Raw genomic sequence first — 21,064 nt, forward strand, 5'->3', positions numbered from 1 at the left:
TGATAGGATTTTTGTGAAACATTCTAAAACTGTAAGATGATTAAAATAGCTTCTATAAAAACAACATTGGCTTACTATACTTCTGAAGGATATACAACTCTGTTCCCACTGACTTTTGTTACAGGGTTACGTTGTGATGAAGTGTTTGACTTAAGAACAGCAAAAGACATGGCTATCAAAACTGAAATCTCTTTGCAAATGTAAATGAACTTTCTCTGCAGATGAAGGGCTGCATCAAGGTGTTGAAAGAGCAGCCTTCAAATAGTGTAGAGGGCCTGCTTAACGCACTGAGGTAACTTCATGTTTTTATGTATGTGGATAAACTATACTGTATATGGTTTAAATTGTGAAACTGCATTGTATAAGGATTCAAATGCATAAAAAGTGACACATGTAAAGGGAAGGCAATGCACAGGAGCACTGTCCTACTTAAAGACAAAAATCACTGGAAATGTTAGTACAGTACACAATATGCAACAGTGGTAGCACTACATAAGGGCCAAGGTGGTCATGTGCCGTCCAAACTGACAGCCAATCAAAAGTGGTTGAACATACAGCTTGAAAAGGAGAGATGAATATACAGTATATTGTCACATACAAAATAGATTAAAACTGATCTGATAAATAATGATGATAATTAATGCTAATGTGGCAAGTTCAGATTGTTAAAATGAATAGATAGATAGATAGATAGATAGATAGATAGATAGATACTTTATTGATCCCCAGGGGAAATTCAAGATAATAGGAATAGAAGGTCTCCAGAAAAATATGTATTTTATTTTCTCTTACAAGGAAAACTTCCTAGGATCGAAATGTTGCCCTTTTAAGACAGTCTTTGTTATGTAAAGTTGGTCAAGCAACTTTTAGGAAAAGTATATGTCAATTTGGATTTGTGCACACTTTTTGCTTTTTCCAAAAGTCATCATTCTCATCCAAGTGGAAGCCAAAATCCTGTCTGCTTAAAGGATTTGTAGTAGTAGCCTATGAATACCAATTTATCTCGACTTCTAAATTTGCGGGCAGAAAATTTGATCTGGAGTCGTTCTATTGAGAAGTTTGTATAAATATGAATAAGTTGCGTTTGGGCCACTCTAATGGTTTGGCCGGACTTTATACAATGATGGACAGATGAGCAACAGCATAGCAGTCATCTACGTCACCTGAGCACACTTGAGATGATTATGTTCACAACAAAACTGCTACCGTTTGAGAAGTGAGATGATTAGATTCCACTATCACGTCTTATCACGATTAAGGCATGACATCCTCAAATGTTGTATAGGCAGGGCAAATTCAGGCTGGCTTTCAGGCTAAGCTGAAACACACATTCAGCAAACAGTTAGTGTGTGCACATCCCACCTTCTGTCAGGTGCAGGACAAAAGAAAACTTACTCAATTGAAAAAAATATAATGTCTGCAACACTGCTTTTGACTCCCATATATTTAATGCACAACAGGCAACGTTTCGACCCTGCTGCAGGGATGGATTACTGCACGGGCCTACCGGGCCCAGGCCCAGGGGCCCAAGGGGTCAGGGGGCCCTGAAGCCCAAGCCTTTGCATGGAATCATTGCCTCAATATCAACAAATCAGGATGTAGGCTATGAATCTGATTGAATTTAGTATTGGCCATCCCCAAAATGCACCAGAATACAGGAAATCACATCAAACAAATTAAACATTTTCTGGGGGAGGACCCCCAACCCCCCCCCCTCCCACATATACGACAATAAGTGGGGGGCCCTTAATACATCTCCGCCCCTGCCCTGCTGGGTCATCTTCAGGCAAAAGAAAATTGCCAGGCTTGCCATACAGCCTACAGTCAATAGACCTCTGAAGTTCGCCTACAGAAAGGACCCAAAGCTGCCATCTTTGCCCTTATAAGGAGATCCAGATATACCTGTATGGGCAAAGATGGTACCCTGATCTCCTTAAATAAGCAAAGAAGGGGGCTTTGGGTTAGTTTTTGTAGGCAGACTTCAGAGGTCTATTCAATTGTGATTATTTGGAACATCCATAGGAACTTCCCGTCTTTGCCAAATAGCCCTACTCAGACATAAACAAGAATTAAAGAATGAACTTAATTATGGAAGTCAAAAACTGATGAGCTATAGTTAAGCCAAGAGGTGTGTAATATGCACAAGACAACAAGATAGTAACAACAGGTAGGCTTAGAGATTGTGTTATAGCCTACCATCCACAATTTGGCTAGCCTATACTAAAACATGCTGTCATTGTTGAGGTCGTATACCCCTAACTTATCTAATGTGCAGGCTGCTGGTGATAGGGCTAGCTTTCTCCTTCTCTCTCCCTCCCACTCATACCCTAGGCAGTCTCACACACTCAATAAAGACAAACTGTGTTACAGTGCAATTTCTCGATGTAATGTTCTAAAATACAATTACATAAAAGGGGAGTCTTGTTACATAGGCTATGGTTATTTGACACACTAATGTAGAAAATAGTGGCCCACCCTACTTCACACAACTCAACACAAATAGTGTGGCCTCGCCACTCATGCTATAAGTGTAATATAATAGAAAAACTTTGGGTATTGACCACAGGTTAAAGGTTTGTGCAGTACAGTTGCTTAACCATGTGATTCTCCCAACAGGTATACAACACGACATTTAAATGATGACAGCACCTCAAAACAAATCCGAGCTCTGCTCCAATGAGAGAGGATGAAGACAGCTGGGTGTTAGGAAGAGAGAAAAATTGAGACGACATATGAAGGAAGAAGAAAAAGATAGAAATGCTGGAATATGCTACTTGTGGGTGACCCAACCTCTGAAAACTGTTTGTTTACAAGCGTGAAAACATAAAACCCATCTCAATATCAATAACCTGGAAAAAAGTAAAAAGTATATATATTGTCAAGCGTTCATCATCATGCCTCTCATTTTGTATAACAAACAAGGAGAAAAAAGAATGTAAAAAATACTAATGTCCAAAAGCAGACACAAAGTGATCCAGAAGAAAATAAATAGAATTATCTAACTATATGCCTCTGGTTAGGAGTAAAGGTTTTGTAATCAATTTCCATCTCACTGCAAGAATTCTTGAAAGTAAGACATGATGAGTTGAGTTCAGATCATCTTGCCCTTTAGATTTCATCTCCTGATACAAACACTTCCTCCATGTTACGGATGACCTTGTGACCTCTGGGATCTGCAGAGTTCGGTTATGGTTTTCTAAAGCATACCAGCTTGTCATGCTAGATCTTAGACAAAGAAAAGCATAATCATCTTTAATGAAGTTAAATTTGTGTTGCTGTTTTATTGCTGTAACCTTCTCAAAAGAGCACATTACAGAATTAGTGAAGACTTTGTATTAGAGATTCTCATAAGTCCTGAACGGCAGTCTACCCCCTACAAAAATAATAAATAAAACAAAAATGGTAAATCTAGCAGCAGCTAGGTGTATTTTAAATCAAAAGGTTAAACTAGTCTGAAACATATAATTTAAAGTCATTACTATGTGAACACCTGCCTATGGCTGATGCATATCCTGAGTCTCATGGCTGAGTCTGCAGCACCTCCACCTGGCTTCATCACTGTGTACTGCTGAGGTTGAGTCAACTTTCTTTCCGTCAACCTATGCAGTTGCACACATAAACACAAATGTCTGTGAAAACCATGAACTATATGGGGGGAAAAACACTTCACCAACATCTACATCTGTCAGCTTTAGCCATAGAACTGTGAATGGAAAGAATGGAAGGAGTCATCTACTGAAGAGGACATGCTCATCACTCTCTTTCACTCACTCACACACACACACACACACACACACACACACACACATATACAGTGTGGAGAATAAGTATTTGAACCCATGCTAAAGTTGACTAAAAAGAGGAATATAAAATAATCTGTTAGAAATTGATCTTAATGCCTTAATTAAAAAAAAATGATTAAAAATCCAACCCGAACACCAATTTTAGTTAATGAAGAATGTATCGTAAATAAATAAATGTTCTTCTTTAAAATACAGGGGTAATAAGTATTCAACCCCTATGTTTAATTCCCATAGAGGCAGGCAGATTTTTTATTTTTAAAGGCCACTTATTTCATGGATCCAGGATACTATGCATCCTGATAAAGTCTCCTTGGCCTTTGGAATTAAAATAGCCTCACATCACCACATACCCTTCACCATACCTAGAGATTGGCATGGTGTGTTTTTTTTTTTTTTGTTAAGTCTATTAGCTGGTTTGATGTTCATTGAGTTCAATGCAAATCGAACCAGCTAATAGGCTAACTGAAAAATACACCATGCAAATCTCTAGGTATGGTGAAGGGTATGTGGTGAAGGCACATACACTTTAAGGAAGAACATTTATTTATTTATTTACGATACATTCATCATTCACTAAAATTGGTGTTCTTAAAGGTTGGATTTGTACTCATTTTTTTAATTTAGGCATTAAGATCAATTTCTAACAGATTTTTTTAGATTCCTCTTTTTAGTCAACTTTAGCATGGGTTCAAATACTTATTCTTATATATACACGCACCCATACACATGCAGGAGGTTGTGTAACATTTTGGTGTAAATAAGGGAGAGCTCTGAGAAATCAGGCAACTAAGGAATTTCCATCAGGCAAATAAGAGGTCTGCTAAAGAAAAAAACAAATGTGCTTATGATTAACTAGAGATATGTCCTTTAGTATGAAGCAATTTTTACATGACATTTGACATGTGAGTATTTGAAATAAGAGATTATGTGATTTTCAAAATGAGGAGAGTTTGACACAGTACTGTACTTTGGATGGCTGTAGTCCTTAGTCCCACTTCATTTGATCATATATTTTCTATACAGGGATATGTTAAGAGGCATATTCTGTATAAATCTCTAGATGGCATGCTGCAAAAGGTCTGATAAGATGTGTAAATTAATTTGTTAATTAAAGTGTTTTTAATTCATTTTTTATTTGTTCTGTGAAATTAATTGGGTATGTGTTGGGTATGCGACTCTCAGAATCATGTATCTGGATTGCGCCAGCAGACATGCCATAGTCCTGGGTTCCAGATTCAGATTTTCAACTCATGTTCTGTCAAACACAGCTGAGGTGTGTGTGAGTGTGTGTGTGTGTGCGTGTGTGTGTGGGGGGTTGGGGGGTGCTGCTGCTGCCCATTTGCTTGTTATTTTGTACATTTTGTGCAACAATAAACTTATTGTCATTTATTACATTCAATTTGGAGTTATTACATTGAAAATGGAGTGCTGTTTTGTAATTGTAATTGTGAGGATTGTATGGATAATATCAGAACAGTAGCCAATTGTAAGTGGAACTTTCAGTTCACTGATAACCTCTAGCATCACCATCACTACAGTCATCAGCAATAAGTGTTTTGGTCCCAAACAAAAATTGTTATCATTCAAAAACAGACCCCATGTTGTTTCCCTACAGGTACAGTCATGAACTTCTACTCTTTTTCCACTGAATGACATGAGGCCAGAGAAGGTGACATATTGTGGTGTTCTTTAGAAAATCAACATCCCATTCATAGCTAGAATGCCTCTTTCTCCGCTAGCGTGGCGGTCAAAATTACACAATATCAAGGGCAGTTTAGTCAGAGTTAGTCATATAGATTTAGTCAGAGTTTTTTTCTTCCAGATTCTTTTTCTTTCTTCAGTAATTTTGTGTCAACAATTCCCGGGACACTGAAAGAGGCTGCAGGAAACTTGTTGGGTATGTAACGCCACAATGATGACACGGCACCGTTGATTTTCATTTTGATCCGTCGCCCACCCGCCACACCAGACCTCCCAAAAGAAGGGTAGGGCAGACACAGTTTTCTGTGAATATCTCTAGAACCGTAGGGCCTAGGATGACCAAAGTTTTTTTATATGTTGGTCTAAAGGGGCCATCTCAACCCATTCCATAACCACTCATTTGGGGTATAGCGCCACCTAGTTAAAAATGAAAAAGCAAAAATGAGGCATTGTAATCGCAGGTACCTTTGGCTGACATGTTCAAAACGGCACGAAATTTGAAGTGTATGATCATTATGACACCATCTGAACGCATGCCAAGTTTTGTGGAATACCGTTTGCGGGGTCCATACAATAAATCCATTTGTGTATATTTAGTGACTGTACACCAATCAGTCTGTAGCCGGTAGAGGATGTTTAAAATGCACTTACTACATTTCTACAAGCACCCACACACGCAACGGTAAACCACAATAAAATTCTCGACGATAACAATTACCGTTTAGATTTTTAATTATCTTAATTACCGCGGTGGATTACCACAGTGTGAAAAACATGTGTGGAATTCTTTTCAGTATCATCAGAGTCCTCCAAAGTAGTCGCAAAGGCGAAGCATGCAATGTGGGATTGTTATGTGTTTGAAGGTGCAATTGTTTTTCAGGTGCAATTGCTACGCATATTTCATATTTCATCCTAGCTTGATTTGTGGATCTGCAGTGGATTTCCACAGGCCTACTCTCACAGGAATGGTTCTCTGTTGAATCTACCAAATGTGTAAGATAAGTGGCATAAAACCTTTGTCAAGTCAAGTCAAGTCAAGTTTATTTATATAGCACATTTCATACACAACAGAGGTCATTCAATGTGCTTTACATAAACAAAAGCAAACAGTAATAACTAAAAGCATAAAAGGACAATAGTGAAAGAATAGTTTAAAAGGTAAAGATCATAGGTGCCAATAATTGTGAGCAATGTGTTTTTGTTAAAAATATTTATTTCTTCCTTTTCCTCAAAATAAATCCCTTCAAGGTTGGATTTTTTTCATTGTGAGATGACAATAAATCACCAACAGATTTATTTGTATACCGGTTTTTAGTCAACTTTAGCAGAGGTGCCAATAATTCTGGAGGGTACTGTATCTATGTATGTGTGTGTATGTGTGTGTGTGTGTGTGTGTGTGTGTGTGTGTGTGTGTGTGTGTGTGTGTGTGTGTGTATGTATGTATGTATGTACAGTGGGCATCGCTTTCAAATGGCCACTTCAGTCGCGCATTACGAGGCGTGAAGCTGCGTGAAGCTTTAGTACCACTTTCAGCCACTGTGCGTCGCTCTGCCACTGTACATCGCTCTGTCAGTAGCCTGACTGCCGCCCCTTCTGAAAAAACAGGAGGCTAGGCTACCTTTAAACGTAATTGTTACCGAGAGGAATCCCAGCCTACGAATTCAATAACAAAATAAATCGTAATTAAACATTACCTCGATTAAGGCTATTTGGGTATGGCTTAAGGCTTGACTACACGGTGGTAGCGAAAATCGAAATCTGCTTTTGATAGCCTACCGGTGCCGCTCCACAAAACGAAAAAATATCTTAATTTGCTGTCTACTGTATGTTATTGTCAGTGTTGGGGGTAACGCAACTACGCAAATCAAAATAGTGTCTTAATTTGCCCTACTTCTTGACTGCAATGTAGGCTAGTCAATTGACTGCTTGACATGTCATTTTTATTTTTCTGTACAATAAACAAATACATCTGCTTTATGCCGCAGAATTACATTCATATTTGGCTGACTGCAGATGCGCCACTTCCCTCCCCATATTCCAAGATTAAGATAGTAGCCTATACAAAAAGCACTTCATACTATCATAAAAAAAATCGTTAAAACGAATAGCTATTTGCAATTTGACAAAACACTCGTCCTCATTTTGCGAATGCGAGGACGATATGAGCCTGTTGCATTTAGTTAGATGTCCGAGTCACGCATAATGTTTGAAAACCACTGGCTCGTAATCACAATAATTGAACACATTGGATAGCCTACTTCATCATGTCCCCATGCCTACATTTTTGTGAGTAGCATAGAGATCGTTAAAAACAATAAAGTATGGCTCTCCATTTGGGACATCGAAAACTTATATTTTTAATAGACTACCGTCGAAGATGCTGACTTGCAAAAGCCTGGATAACACGTTATCTCCACTATCATCAGTCATGCCCCTTGATCAAAGTGGGCAATGAAATAAAAGTTTGAGAACCACTGGCTTAACAAGTTACCTGCAGTCCATAACACAGAATCTGTTGCAATATTCTGATGATCGGCGATGATATCGGCAAATGTTTGTTTTCCAAAGTAAGAATTTCACTTCACCATGCACCTTCGACAATGAATAGCTCATTACACTTGTTACTGTTAAACGTAGGCCTACCTGGTATCATTACAAACATTATTCTGTGTCCTAAAACTGGCATATTTTATGGCATTGTGTCATGTAAGTTCGTTGCAAAATCTAGAGAAATGTGTGAGGTCAGCGGGGGACAATTGAGACAAACATTGGATTGTGTTATTACTTGATACCTGAACATTCCACACTATCCACAGCTGTGGTAGGCCTATCAGGGGCAGGAGGATTACTGTTAGCGCAGGCTTTATATAAAATTCTTTAACAGAAGGCCTCGAATGTTGTCTTGTTTGTGGAGCGCTTTGCTTCGCTTCTGTAATCTCGGCTTCATTGAAAATGAGGGCTTCCCTCAATGACCCTCCGAGAATAAATAAAGGTTGAATGAATGAATGGACAAAATAAAGGCCTGTGGTTTGCGCAGCCTACAGTAAATAACAGACCTGCCAGAATGTGCGTTATGATGCTTTTTTACGAGCAAAATGTTTTTGGTACCCTACGCACACTGCATGTTCTTAAATAACAATGATCATCAGTAATATTCAACCATTAATTTGGGTAAATGGACAAGCGTGACCACCTTGATTGGCTGACTGGCTGATGATTGTAACGCGGGCATGATTCTAAACACCTCCCTTACGATGATGAGTCACAGGTGACAGGTCTCAGAATGCGTGCGCTACACAAAGATGGAAGATGATGAATAATTCACAAAGGCTTTTATCTTACTACTTGGAGTAGGCTACTCCTAAATCGCACTTAAAGATTTTAGCTTGGAGTTTTCTCTTAAAAGTTATTCACAAAGCCTTTCAGAGAACTCCTAAACTAGGAGTGAGTCTTCGTGGCTATGGTTGACGTCATTACTCATGCACGAGCTTGACTGAAGTGACCACCTTGATTGGTTGACGATTGTAATGAATCGTGAATGAATCAAGGCAAAATAGCCTAGTAGCCTACTGAAACATACGGATTGATGTAGGCTAGTATCTTTGTAACATTATTAAATTATTCTGTTACTATGCCTACGTTTGCAAAAGAGAACATTTTAATTTGATTCACAATAATGTTACATTTAATTTACATGTTGACAATGATTAGCCTAGTTTTGGTTGTTGTTGGCGGCGTTATTGCATGTTAGTTATGCCTACAATGCAAAATTGCTTCCTCACGATTGGAAGCTCCTATAGCTGCATAGGATTTCAAAACAGGTGAATTGGTCTGTGAGTGAGGAATCCTCTTGACTTCTTTTAAGCTGTCAGAGGTGGGATGGTGGGATTTGTTGGGGGCAGGGCCGATTAACTGGGCACAAATGTCTGATGGCCCCCCTTCCCTAATCTGACAATAGCCAGATGAATTTCGCTCCGCCTAGCTCCACTCATCCATCTGGAACCGATCCATTGAAGTGTTGCTTCAGAAGGCTGGGCCTAATCAAAAAATGCTTGCATATGATTGAATAAGCCACTTGTCCGTCATCTATTGACGTGCTACTTCAACCACTCACATCGAAGCCAACCCGTGACGCTGATAACAGTCTCATAGTCGCTTCTACGCTATGTCACATCTATGAAACTCCCGCCCTGCGTCCTGATTGGCTGAACCATAAAGTCGGAGATTTTTCCTGCCATCTAAGGCACGAGCGCATCTGTGAGGCCAAGCCTCACCAAGTAGCTCGTTTGTTTACAACTAACATTCCATTTAATTAAACTGCTTTATAGGCTATGCCAAAATAGTTTTCAACATTTTGAATATTAGTGTCGCGTGATTTGAAATGTTCTCAAAGTAGCCTTATGGCTGAAAGCTGCTTGTGATCCCCCTGTCAAGCAATATAACCTTACAAACGCGCTTCCTGCAATCATTGTTTCAAAAGGAGTAATTTTGGCTTTGTCAGAACTGAAGAGCTGTGGACGGCACGGCAAGGTATGCCCAATGAAAATAAATTAACGCAACGCAACACAACACAGACCCCGCTTCTTTCGCGTCAATCACTGACAGTAACCTAGAATAAATGCATGGGGAAAAACACTTCCCCATGACAAAGACATCGTAAAACACTGAAAGTTAATATTTTGTCACTAGCAACATACATCTGTCCTTTGTTAAATGTATTATATTCCAAGTGGCCTATGCGTAATTCTGCTTCATAAAGTTGAACAAATACATTTGCTTATTTCACAGAAAAATATAAATAGCCAGTTAGGGTCTACAGTGCAGAGTTGGTAAGTTATGGTAGGCCAACTTGCAGTGAACATACAAACAGGGGAAATTCTTTCTCTTGTAGCTGAGTAGCCTCAGGTGCGCACGTAGACATAAGGCCGAACATGCAAACGCCAATGAATCGTGCTCTCACGGCAATCACGCTGTTAAACTTAAGGTTAACATCACTCTAAGTTCGCCTTCAAGCAAGGAAAACGATGATTTGAAGACATCTGTTCCGTTGGAAGGGCAAGGGGTAGCAACAGGGCAACACAGAGACAGGCCCGATGGCAGGGCTGTTATGAGAGTATTAAAATATGGGATGAGAAACACGGAAAAAGTTGGCATGCATTGTTTCGTTCCCCGTGCACAGGGATTATTTGTCATATTATTAATCACATATGATTATTTGTGAGATTGTGCAAACAGGCGCAACACATTTGAAAAGGAATGACTGGTAGCATGCAAGCTCACGGGAAAGATTGCTTTAAGAACGTTATCACAGTGTGTGGCTGTGGCGCGGGCGGAAGACAGCGACAATTGGCAGGGGAGGGTCATGTCTTTTTTAACAATTCTGTCGGAGGGTCATTGAACAATTTCTAGCAGGCAAGAGAGGGTCATGCAACTTGCAACTGAAGCACTCAAAATTCCTCCGGTGGCCCCTTCAATAAATAACGAACAGTCCCTAGATTGCTGCTGGGCTATATTGGTTCATGTCTGTCATTGCCGTCAAACGCATAGCCTATCTCGCGGTTGCATCCATTACAAAGAAACATGCAATGTGAACGTCTGGGATTGGGGAGAGCACTAAATGCTCTACTGAATAAGCACAAAGTCAAACCTTTAAATGAAAAACACTCTTTAATAATCAAAACAAATAAATAAACCGCTAATGAAGTAAACTTGTGACCATCAAAAATCGTTTATCGCTGTAACTCCGTGATAACAGGACGTAACAGGAAGGCATTTGGCTGAGCAGAGGAGGTTAATATGCTCTATATTTTGTCCAAATGATGTCTGTCTATCATCGTTGCACTCGGAGAAAACCAGAATGTTTAATTTGTCCTGCGTTTTAATTTGTCCTGCGTTTTTGCTACGCTGCAAACGGGATTCACTCGCAGTTAACCAAATATTTCTTTATTAGGGCAGGGCAGGCATATTTCTGGCTATTAAATTATTTCTAAACCAGTCTGCTAAAGTCTGTAGTGAAGTCTGTGTAGGGTTTTCCAGGCTCCATTTCTTTTTACAAGACACCCTGCTCACTTGAGCCATCTACCGGTTGTTTGGGTTGTTGCAGCGTCTCCCTGGAAAAATACAAATTAAAGTCGCGTGATCCCACACGCGGACCGCGAGTGAAGCTGGCCAAGTCGAAGCACTGCCCACTGTATGTATGTATAAGATAGATAGATAGATAGATAGATAGATAGATAGATAGATAGATAGATATACATACATACATACATACATCCCCCCCCCATAACTTTGTAGCAGAAAACACAAGTGCATTTGCAGGTGTCCTCGCTTTTGCCCCTTTGTCCTCGTATCACTTTTAGACAAAAGTGTAGTCGTCTTTTATTTTTATGGAGAGAAAGAACCTGATAAGCAGTATTGGTATCGCTAACATCCTAACAATACCCATCCCTACACACAGGTACACCCACACACCCACACCCCCACACACACACACACGTACATCCCCCGTCCCCCTACACAGACCTCATTTACTTTATTGGCTGGGAGGGCTTACCAGTGCCGCATTTGGGATGAGCCATTTTGGTCGTGTCTGTTTTGTGGCCGTCATACTTATAAATGACTTCACAAGAAGTGCATAGAGCATAACCAACACTGCTGTCATGTTCTTTAACTACCTCTCCAAACACTTCCTATACTCTGCTTTTATTAAAGTTGTCTTTTTATTGTATCCCATCTTCAGCTTTTCTACCGTCTCAATCTCCATTCTCCTATCATACAGGTCACCTATGTGGCAATCTCATGTTGCTTATTTAGCCAATGATGTCTTTTAATATTTGAGTTAAATATTAATGTTAGCCTTCTCATGATATTTTATACATTTTTAGATATATTTCATTTATTTTAACTGACCTGCTCGCAAATGACCCGAATATCATTACAAATATTTTTTCTCTGAATCGTAACTGCGGGTGACTGCAGGCACCCTGCTTAACTCGGATCAACTTGTACATCACTGACTAGCACTGTGGTACTGTGCAAGAGTAAAACATGTGCCACCTTGGGGAATACCACCAGCTATACATCGATGTCGATATATCCTGCGTCATGTTCTGTAATGTTAAATAGGCTTGGCTGTTGATTGGCCTCTGTGGAATACCCTTCTTCTACAAAACAAGGATTTTAACACCCCTTCTGTGCATATATGAAATTACCAAAATAAATTGAGTATAATTGTGTAAACACATTATATTATTAATCCTTTATTACTTTTAAAATAATAACAATAATAATTTGCGGTAGTAGTTGACAAGAGCAAGGTCTGCACAAAGAGCTATATCTTTATCGGCTACAGCATTTACAACCTCATTTAAGAGATGCTGATAGTTCTATTCTTCAATTCTCTCGTCTCAAAAATGTCATGACACAAACGTGTATTGCAACACTCTGCACACCACAGCCACACAGACAATGTAGATTATCATTATCTGTGGTCCACATTGTAGCTGCTCGCTTCCACTTGCCTGCTATGGTGTGTCTTCCTCTGACGTGGCTCTTTCAGGGCCAGGGATTGACCTTGCTTGAGTAAAAACCTCTGTTGATGACTGGTGAGCATGCTGGTGCAACTGCCGATCTGAGGTTGCTTCTGTTCTCCGTTTCTTCCTGACATGATGCTGGTGGGTTTTAGACTTCAGATGAGCTAGAGAGGTAAAAAAAAGAATATTCTGAATGGACAACCACATATTCCTCAGTATTCTCTGGAAAGGAGAACTCAAGACTAATCTGTAAAACATCATGCCATGTAACTCTATACATCAATCTGCTAGTTTCTGATTATACTATTCATGTGTGTGTGTGTGTGTAATAGGCCTACCACTCCACTCCAGGTCTCCAATGATGATCTTTTTACACAGCTCACACGTGTGGTGGCTCCTCTTGTTCTTCTGTCCTGACCCCTCAAGCCTCAGTGGTTCAATCAAAGGCTTCTCACCCTGTAACAAAGAACAAATGCCAGAAAGAATATTGAAGTCATTAAAGTAATTTTAAAACCAGCTAAATTAACTCCTCTAGCTCTGGCTCCCTGTTACAAAAGTGTGAGAAATGGCAGTATAATTATTTAATTTGAATGACAAAAAAAATGAGCTTTGGACAGATAAGTATTGATATTAGATGGTCTTACAACTGATTGAGGGAAATTGGGCCCAAGGCCGTAATCATAATATACATTTTGGCAGACATAACCACTCCCCACACACCCCCCATCCCCCAAAATAAAGACATAAATCGTCAGGCTACAATAGTATCACTCACTGTTGTGCAAAACTGGAAAATGGTACTGTATGCTAAGTGGTTAAATATAAAAAGGAGTGCTGAGGTGAGATGATCTCAGTTAAGTAAAGGAACTTGATTACAGATGGTTCTTGGTCTAAGATGCCATGACACGTTCACAACTTTTTCTATCACTGTAAGCCCAGAGACTGACAGGAAGTGAGTGGGAGAGAAAGATAGGGTGGGACCATAGACAGTAAAAGAAATGGACGAACAGACTCCATTGTTTTCAATGGGAGGACACTGACACAAATTGAAAGTTTTTTCAGTTGGCTTCCTATCGTACTGCGCAGACTCACACTTAACTTTGATCTTAAACTGAATCTTGTAACTCGTCTGATAGATGGTTCATACAGAAATTCTTATAACGCTTCCTTCGCCTTCACTCATCAAAATTAAACATGTTATTTATGTATTATTATTATTATTATTATTATTATTTATAATATCTTTCTCACAAGTGATATCAAGTCGAATTCATGTTGAAACGACCAGACATGATCATCGTCAAACACAGTCAATGGTAAAACAAAACAAAAAAGTTATAGCCATTCTTTTTTCCACTTTTCCGACCTACTGTCAATCCATCAAAAACCTCTGAAATGATTAACGTTAGTGCCGTTTTTCATTAGGTTTACTTGCTTCTATGTAATGCTTCAACTTAACATACAATGGTCTTGTAGGCTACAAAGCTTTGTTCACCAGTTTTCCGTGCTGGCCGGACTTTCTTATCCAAACAATACGGTTATCTCCCTACGGTGCGACGGGCATAACTACGTCAAAGTTAGCTTCCCTACAACCGGACATGCTAAATGTTCTTCTCACGGGAACCCAATGTTACGTACGAGGTAGTTGAGCCTGTTTTGCCTTCTATTGTTTATGTAGATAATACAGAAGCTACAATGTCGGCATAGGATATATGTTATGAAGTTATGGATTGTTTCAAAAACAATCCTAAATGAATGGGCTTCTATGGGGGTTAGCGAAGAGATTTGCCCTCCAGCCTCCATTGGCGTTTCTACTTCCGGGAATTCGCCTGCCCCCTTGGGTGGGACTGGGAAATGACCCGGGTCAGACTCGAGCCCAGGTTCACATGGGCACTTGGACCCAAATGTGGTATGGGCGATGTAGCCAGTTGTGCCACAGTGGCGCAACATCAATACATCTGGAGACACATACCACAGCGCCTCTAGGAGCACTACAGTGGAATCCCCGCATGGTTGGTGGTGAATTAGGTGTGAGAGGCCGAGAGCACACTCAAAGCCACATCAGAACCAGTCACATCGCATAGAACCTGGCAAGGGTATTATCAGATGCTCATTGTCGCCAGGCAAACTTAAAGAGTGGAGGCGGAGCATCCCTGCTCAAATAGGTGGTGTAGAAACGTAAGCACTAATTTAGTTACAATTGCCAATGTGAATGAAATCTATAAACTGCCTTGCTTTTTTAATGATAGATACAAAGACCAAAACGATTTTTTGTCAGCATTTTCCTTCTGTTGGGTTTGACAGAGATCAAGAGACTATTTGTAATATTCCTCCATGTCCTGTGCTGATCCATGCTGTCTTTTACAGTGTGCGGGGACACTTTAGAAAAGTTACCATAGTCTCAATTTTACATTTTGGATGGCTATTGGATTTGTGTGTTTTTGGAACTGAATGATGCTAAACACTAGATATAAAAAAAAAATAAAAAAAAAAACGTTTATCCTGGAGTTGAAACATTTACTGTACACACAGACATACCTTCTGAAGGTTCTCTAGGATACACAGAGCAGGGTTGAGGACTGTGTCCTCCCATTGTGACAAATTAGTCACATCGAGACCATAAACTGGAGGCACATTAGAACCAGGCCCTGGAGAGCAGAAGATCAATAACAGGGTCAATAACAGCTGTGGACAGAGAGCATGTTTTAATTATTTCCAGTTGAAAAATTTCAAGAGTAACAAAAAGCACAATTAGAGGCAAAGTCTTCTGCTATTGAGCAACCCTCCTTAGGAATAATCTTATCACCCTCTGAGAGGCTGCCAATTTAAGTCTAGACAAAAAAAAATATTACTCTTTAGCGCATCCTACCATGCACCCATGTTGAGTATGTCCAGAACAATAAGTTCTGTTTCCTTAAAAAAGTGTCAATGTCAATCTTAAAATAAAAAATAATTTGCTGAATCATAGGAATTAGGAGAGACCGTGAAATAGCATTTACTGAATTTAACATGCTTTATTTGTTATGATTGATCCTCAACAGTTCAACTACCAGTTAAAAACAGCAATGGTATCGTACATGGTTCACCTTCGATTTCCAAGGGCGTAACCTGCTGATCTGAAGTAGGTTTACCTTTGTAAGTGCAAAGAAAATGTATAGAAAATGACTTGATTACCAAACTCTTCTGTGTCCATAACTCATAAGAAATCATAATAGTCCTCAATGGTACAGCAGTCAACAAAATAGCTGTAGCCTAGGCCTATGCGTGGCTTCTTTAAGTGAACCTGACATCAGTGAATTGGAAGTGAGTGGCCAGCGACAGTGTATGAATCATTTCATATCTATGGAGTAAAGCAGAGAATGTCTAATAAGGGGAGAACTTCCACCTTTGTGGTTGCAGTACCTTCTGTGGTTCCATATGAGGGCACTCGCAGGCGAGTCCAGAATGAATAGAGGTCTATGGAGCTGTACCCCTCAAAATCTACTTTTCTCAGGATATCATTTTTTTTCAAGTAATTTGAATATTGTATTCGAAAGGGGAGGCAAAGAAAATACACTTGGTTGAGTATTATATTTTTTAAAGTCACTTAATTGTTCTAAAAAGCCTTTCAAATGTGTCAATGACGTCATTCATTAGCACAATGCTAGCGTGTTCTGGGCAACAACGACCCAACCTGTAAGAAAACATAAGGACTTGACTCCCGGATTATTTCACTTTTGATTGATAATTCATGTCCATTTTGCGAAAAATAAAATAAAACCTGAGGGTTTCAGTCGTTAAATAGGTGAAAACAATAAATTTAGCCATGTAGCTCCATAGGACCCCATGTATGCCCGCGATCGGCATCTAGGTAAACTCTGGTGAACTGCAGTCAAATTTGGTATGTATGGGATTAATAGAGAGTGAGGAGGCTCTCCGTAGACGGACTCTGAGTAAAGGCTCAACGCAGATAAACGGCTAAACTAGGCTGGGAAAAAGCTATTGCGACCAAACTATGTTTAGTTTCAACTGCGCGTAACTTAATAAAGCTGCAACTCCTTGGACTGTATTATCTGTTCGTCTACTCTGCACAACCTGCGGCAGCAGAAATGAAAGGGGTTAGCCCCGAAGGTTTTAATAACCTAACTTATAATGATGACCCGTCTGGAACTGAAGCAGGCTGGTTAGCATTTCTCGGTAATAATACAAAACCCAAGCAAACGAAATGCAAATATAATACTAAAATACAACTTAGAACTACTCGTCCCACCGAAGAGTGTTTATTTGTTTCCCCAACTAGCGCGGTAAAGTGCAAACACACCCGAATACATCTCCGAGTACACACCAGCACAAGACGGCTCTAGGTAGGCTGAGGTCCGCTCTGCTCTGCTTAGGATAAACGGAGGATCATTCACGAGAGGATTTTGGGCTGCACAGGTTCAACGCAGATACACAGATCTTTTTAGAATGGTGAAATACAACCAAGCTCGAGTACTAGGTCAGTGTAGCCAGACGGGCCTTACATACGCCTACTTCGAAAATTAGGGCTTTAAAAAAATATCGGCCCAAATTATCAGCCGGAATTCTGTTATCGGAAAGATAATAATATTTTGCATTTTTTCACTTATCGGCCAATAATATATCGGCCGCCGATATATCGTGCATCCCTAGTTTCTGAATTTCAGTCAGAATTTTCCCGGTGGATTTTAGTGCCCCACTCCGCCCCTGATATACAGTACAACACTCCTGGAGCACCAACAGACACTTCTTGCCAAATGGACAAATACACATTTCATCTATCCATCAAAGATATCTAGACACACCATATTTTCTGCACTTCACCCACTCTTTACAGTACAACCCCTTGATCATCTGCCATGACCAGAGAAGAGGACAAAATTACCAGTACATGAAATTCACCAGGAAATAGTAAGACACAAGGAAATATTGAATTTAGTACTTTTCTACAGTACACTAGAATCATGGTTGGAGAATGAGAAAGATCAGTGATCAACTGTGAGGGGTTAGGATAAAAAAAAAAAAACTGTGGTCACTCACTCTTGAGGAAGCGGTTTCGAACCCATTTATTCTGTTTCCGAGCATAACGCCGAGTCACCATCTTCAAAGCCTCAACACCTATGGATCATAAAAAAGGGTAAATAGTGTCCATCTGTGTCCATGAGTGAATGACAAAAATCAAAGAGAAATCTTCAGATACATGAAAAAAATACCAAGTGCAGATAGTGAAGAACAAAGGAGAAAGATGCATACTAAGAGGCCAGTTCAGTTAGTTGTACAAAACGCCTGAAGCTAAGATTTTCCTAAAAGTCTGAGGTAACCTACTGTTAGATTTTAGTGGTTTTCTGTATGTCATTCTTTTGGTTCTTTGTTTAAGATACTGCAGAAACTGTGGGGACAGGACGTTTATTGTAAGCATACAGAATGTTGTCACTTTACAATAGCAAATGGTGTACCTAACTAATTGTTCCCCACAAGAGACATCTTAATTGAATAAGGCTATATCACCCCCCCCCCCCCCCCCCCTCCAATTTGACCCCAGACATGAATGTATATTCTGGTATTATAATTAGCCAGGAGTTTCCTAGTTCTTGGCTTCAGTTTCTTACCTTGGCTTCACCTTGCAACACTGTGCTGTGCTGTGCGTACAACAGGGTTACCAGAACTCTGTTGTTACATCCAGAATAAAGAACTATTCTTTCGCAAGCCAGCCTCAAGTTTTACCTGCTCTTAACTACACTGGAATCTACTCGGTCAACTGTGTCTCCATTTGGAATTAAGGAGACAATTTTAATAGCATTCTTCAATACTGTAACGATTTGATGGCGACACACACAGTTGTCTAATCAAAAGGTTTATTAGCTGAGAACGAGAGCAGGGACACAGACACAGAACACAATACACACGGAGCAGGTGAAGTACACACACACGTTACACATATGGGGTGGACGCAGCCCCCCACACAAAGAGGATCACACACGAGGGAGAACTAAAAGGGAAACATGTTACAATAAAGACGCTAACATTACACTCAAAACTAAGGAGAAATACAGACATAAACCCCAAATGTTCGCTCCCGCATCCCAGCATGCCCTGCGTGGGAGAACGCTACGCAAAGTCTTGTGATCCGACGTTACAATACGTTTGCAACGTTACCATTGAATGAGGACATGTGCATCAAAATTAACCATAGAAAGTTGCTAGGTCAGTAATCGCCTATAGAGGGCCACTCTACTGTACTCTATTCTACGGTCATAAATGATCAATGGAGAAATAAATAAAATATAAAAAAGTAAAAACAGTCTAACCAGTGCAACCAGGAAGTCATCCGAATTCAACGGCGCCATGGACACTTATTCGTTTCCTTATGCTATGCTTGAAATGCCGATCCTGTTTGAGTTACTGAGGTTTCATACTGGGTTCAATTGTTAAACCTCACACCATGTTGCATCAAGACGAATCGAGTCTACCTGCGACGAGTCCACCGAGCAAGGACACAAGCAAGGCGCCTCTCAGATAAGTTTCACTCTTGTCTCACCTGGTCTTGTTAGCTGACAATCCTTCTAATAATGTGCCTTCAACATATCCCTGTATCAGGTTAATAAGCGGTCAGGTCAGGTTAATACTGTAAGCGCACTGGTGTTGAAAGGCAACAATCAGTTCAGCAGGCTTGTCCTACTTTTTCTGTAGGGTTGTGGAATTGCCAATCTGCAGTTAATAAAGCTGACTTTATTCCTGCTCTGGCCTCACAGTTATCGCTTCAATTGCTTGCGCTTACAGAGACGTGGATTAGGCCAGAGAATACTGCCACACCTGCAGCGTTGTCGACCAATTATGCTTTTTCGCATACCAGTCGTTCGTCTGGTAGAGGAGGCGGGACAGGCTTTCTCGTCTCTGATGATTTACACAGTTGCTGCCTGCTCAAGTCCACAACTCGTTTGAATATCATGCAATCATGATAACTGAGCCATACAAATTATACTTGGTGGTTATTTATCGCCCTCCAGGACAACTTGGGAACTTTGTGAATGAGTTGGACATTCTACTGTCTGCTATTCCAATGGATGCATGCCCATTATGAATCCTTGGCGATTTTAATATTCATTTGGATAACTCGTCTTCAATTGACTTCCTGTCCTTACTCTCCTCATTTAATATCACACGTGTCCACAGTCCTCCTACTCACAAGGCTGGTAAAGATCTTGATTTAATTCTGGTACGTAACTGTAATACAGACAACGTTTTGGTTAATCCATTACATGTATCGGATCATCACTTTATCAGATTCTCTGTGCGTCTCCTGGATAACCCAGCAGCTCCTCCTCCGACAATTTCGTTCCGGCGTAATCTCAGAAGCCTCTCAAGCGACCATTTTGCAACATTAGTAACATCTGCTTTACCTACTCCTAGCTCATTCTTGGCACTTGAGCTTAATGACGCTACAGAGACTCTCTGCTCTACACTGGCATCTTGTCTGAATGCAGCATGTCATCTTTCCTCAAGACCTACTCGTTCTAAACCTCGTCATCCATGGCTGACGAACAGTATAGTCTCAGAACGAAAGGAACTTAGAGCTGCTGAGAGGAAATGGCGTAAATCCAGAGATGGAAATGATCTTAGTAACTACCAGTCTTTGCTGTCATCCTTTTCATCCACTGTTACACTTGCAAAAAAGCAAGATTGAGAGCGCCACTGACAGTAGAAAACTTTTTTCTACTTTCAAATCTCTTCTCAATCCTCCACCACCACCATCAACTACTTCACTGTCAGCAGATGACTTTGCAACATTTTTCACTGAAAAAGTTGCTAAAATAAGTGCTCAGTTTGATGCTCCTATAAGGAGGGATTTGCCTTGTGTTAGTATGACCGCATCATTGGACTCTTTCTCTCCTCTTGATGAGGAAGCAGTCTCTCAATTGCTTCAGCGAAGTCGTCCAACAACATGCCCATTAGATCCTGTCCCGTCCACTCTTCTACAGTCTCTCACCCACTGTTCTACCAGCAATCACACATGTATTTAATGCTTCACTC

At 40.2% G+C, this 21,064-nt stretch overlaps 2 protein-coding genes across 11 annotated transcripts in view; one reads left to right on the forward strand and one right to left on the reverse strand.

Annotated features, from left to right (window-relative positions):
• Positions 1–2,882, forward strand: part of fam49al (family with sequence similarity 49 member A, like) — a 49,121-nt gene extending 46,239 nt beyond the window's left edge. For all 4 annotated transcript variants that reach the window (XM_042075960.1, XM_042075962.1, XM_042075959.1 and 1 more), the window contains 2 exons: positions 222–292; positions 2,617–2,882. In XM_042075960.1, coding sequence (XP_041931894.1) covers positions 222–292; positions 2,617–2,680 — 135 coding nt within the window. In that variant the 3' untranslated portion in view covers positions 2,681–2,882. The remainder of the gene's footprint in view (positions 1–221; positions 293–2,616) is intronic.
• The window catches only part of trit1 (tRNA isopentenyltransferase 1), a 47,829-nt gene that overhangs the window by 568 nt on the left and 26,197 nt on the right, over positions 1–21,064 (reverse strand). For 4 of the 7 annotated variants that reach the window (XM_042075953.1, XM_042075950.1, XM_042075956.1 and 1 more), the window contains 4 exons: positions 18,074–18,151; positions 15,575–15,684; positions 13,375–13,492; positions 11,722–13,200 (listed from right to left, as the gene is read on the reverse strand). In XM_042075953.1, coding sequence (XP_041931887.1) covers positions 13,028–13,200; positions 13,375–13,492; positions 15,575–15,684; positions 18,074–18,151 — 479 coding nt within the window. In that variant the 3' untranslated portion in view covers positions 11,722–13,027. Of the gene's footprint in view, positions 1–11,721; positions 13,201–13,374; positions 13,493–15,574; positions 15,685–18,073; positions 18,152–21,064 lie in introns of those variants that run through there. The other 3 variants (XM_042075955.1, XM_042075954.1, XM_042075952.1) reach the window with 2 other exon arrangements.

The sequence above is a fragment of the Alosa sapidissima genome, chromosome 21 (genome assembly GCF_018492685.1).
Source record: "Alosa sapidissima isolate fAloSap1 chromosome 21, fAloSap1.pri, whole genome shotgun sequence".
NCBI classification, from domain to species: domain Eukaryota; kingdom Metazoa; phylum Chordata; class Actinopteri; order Clupeiformes; family Clupeidae; genus Alosa; species Alosa sapidissima.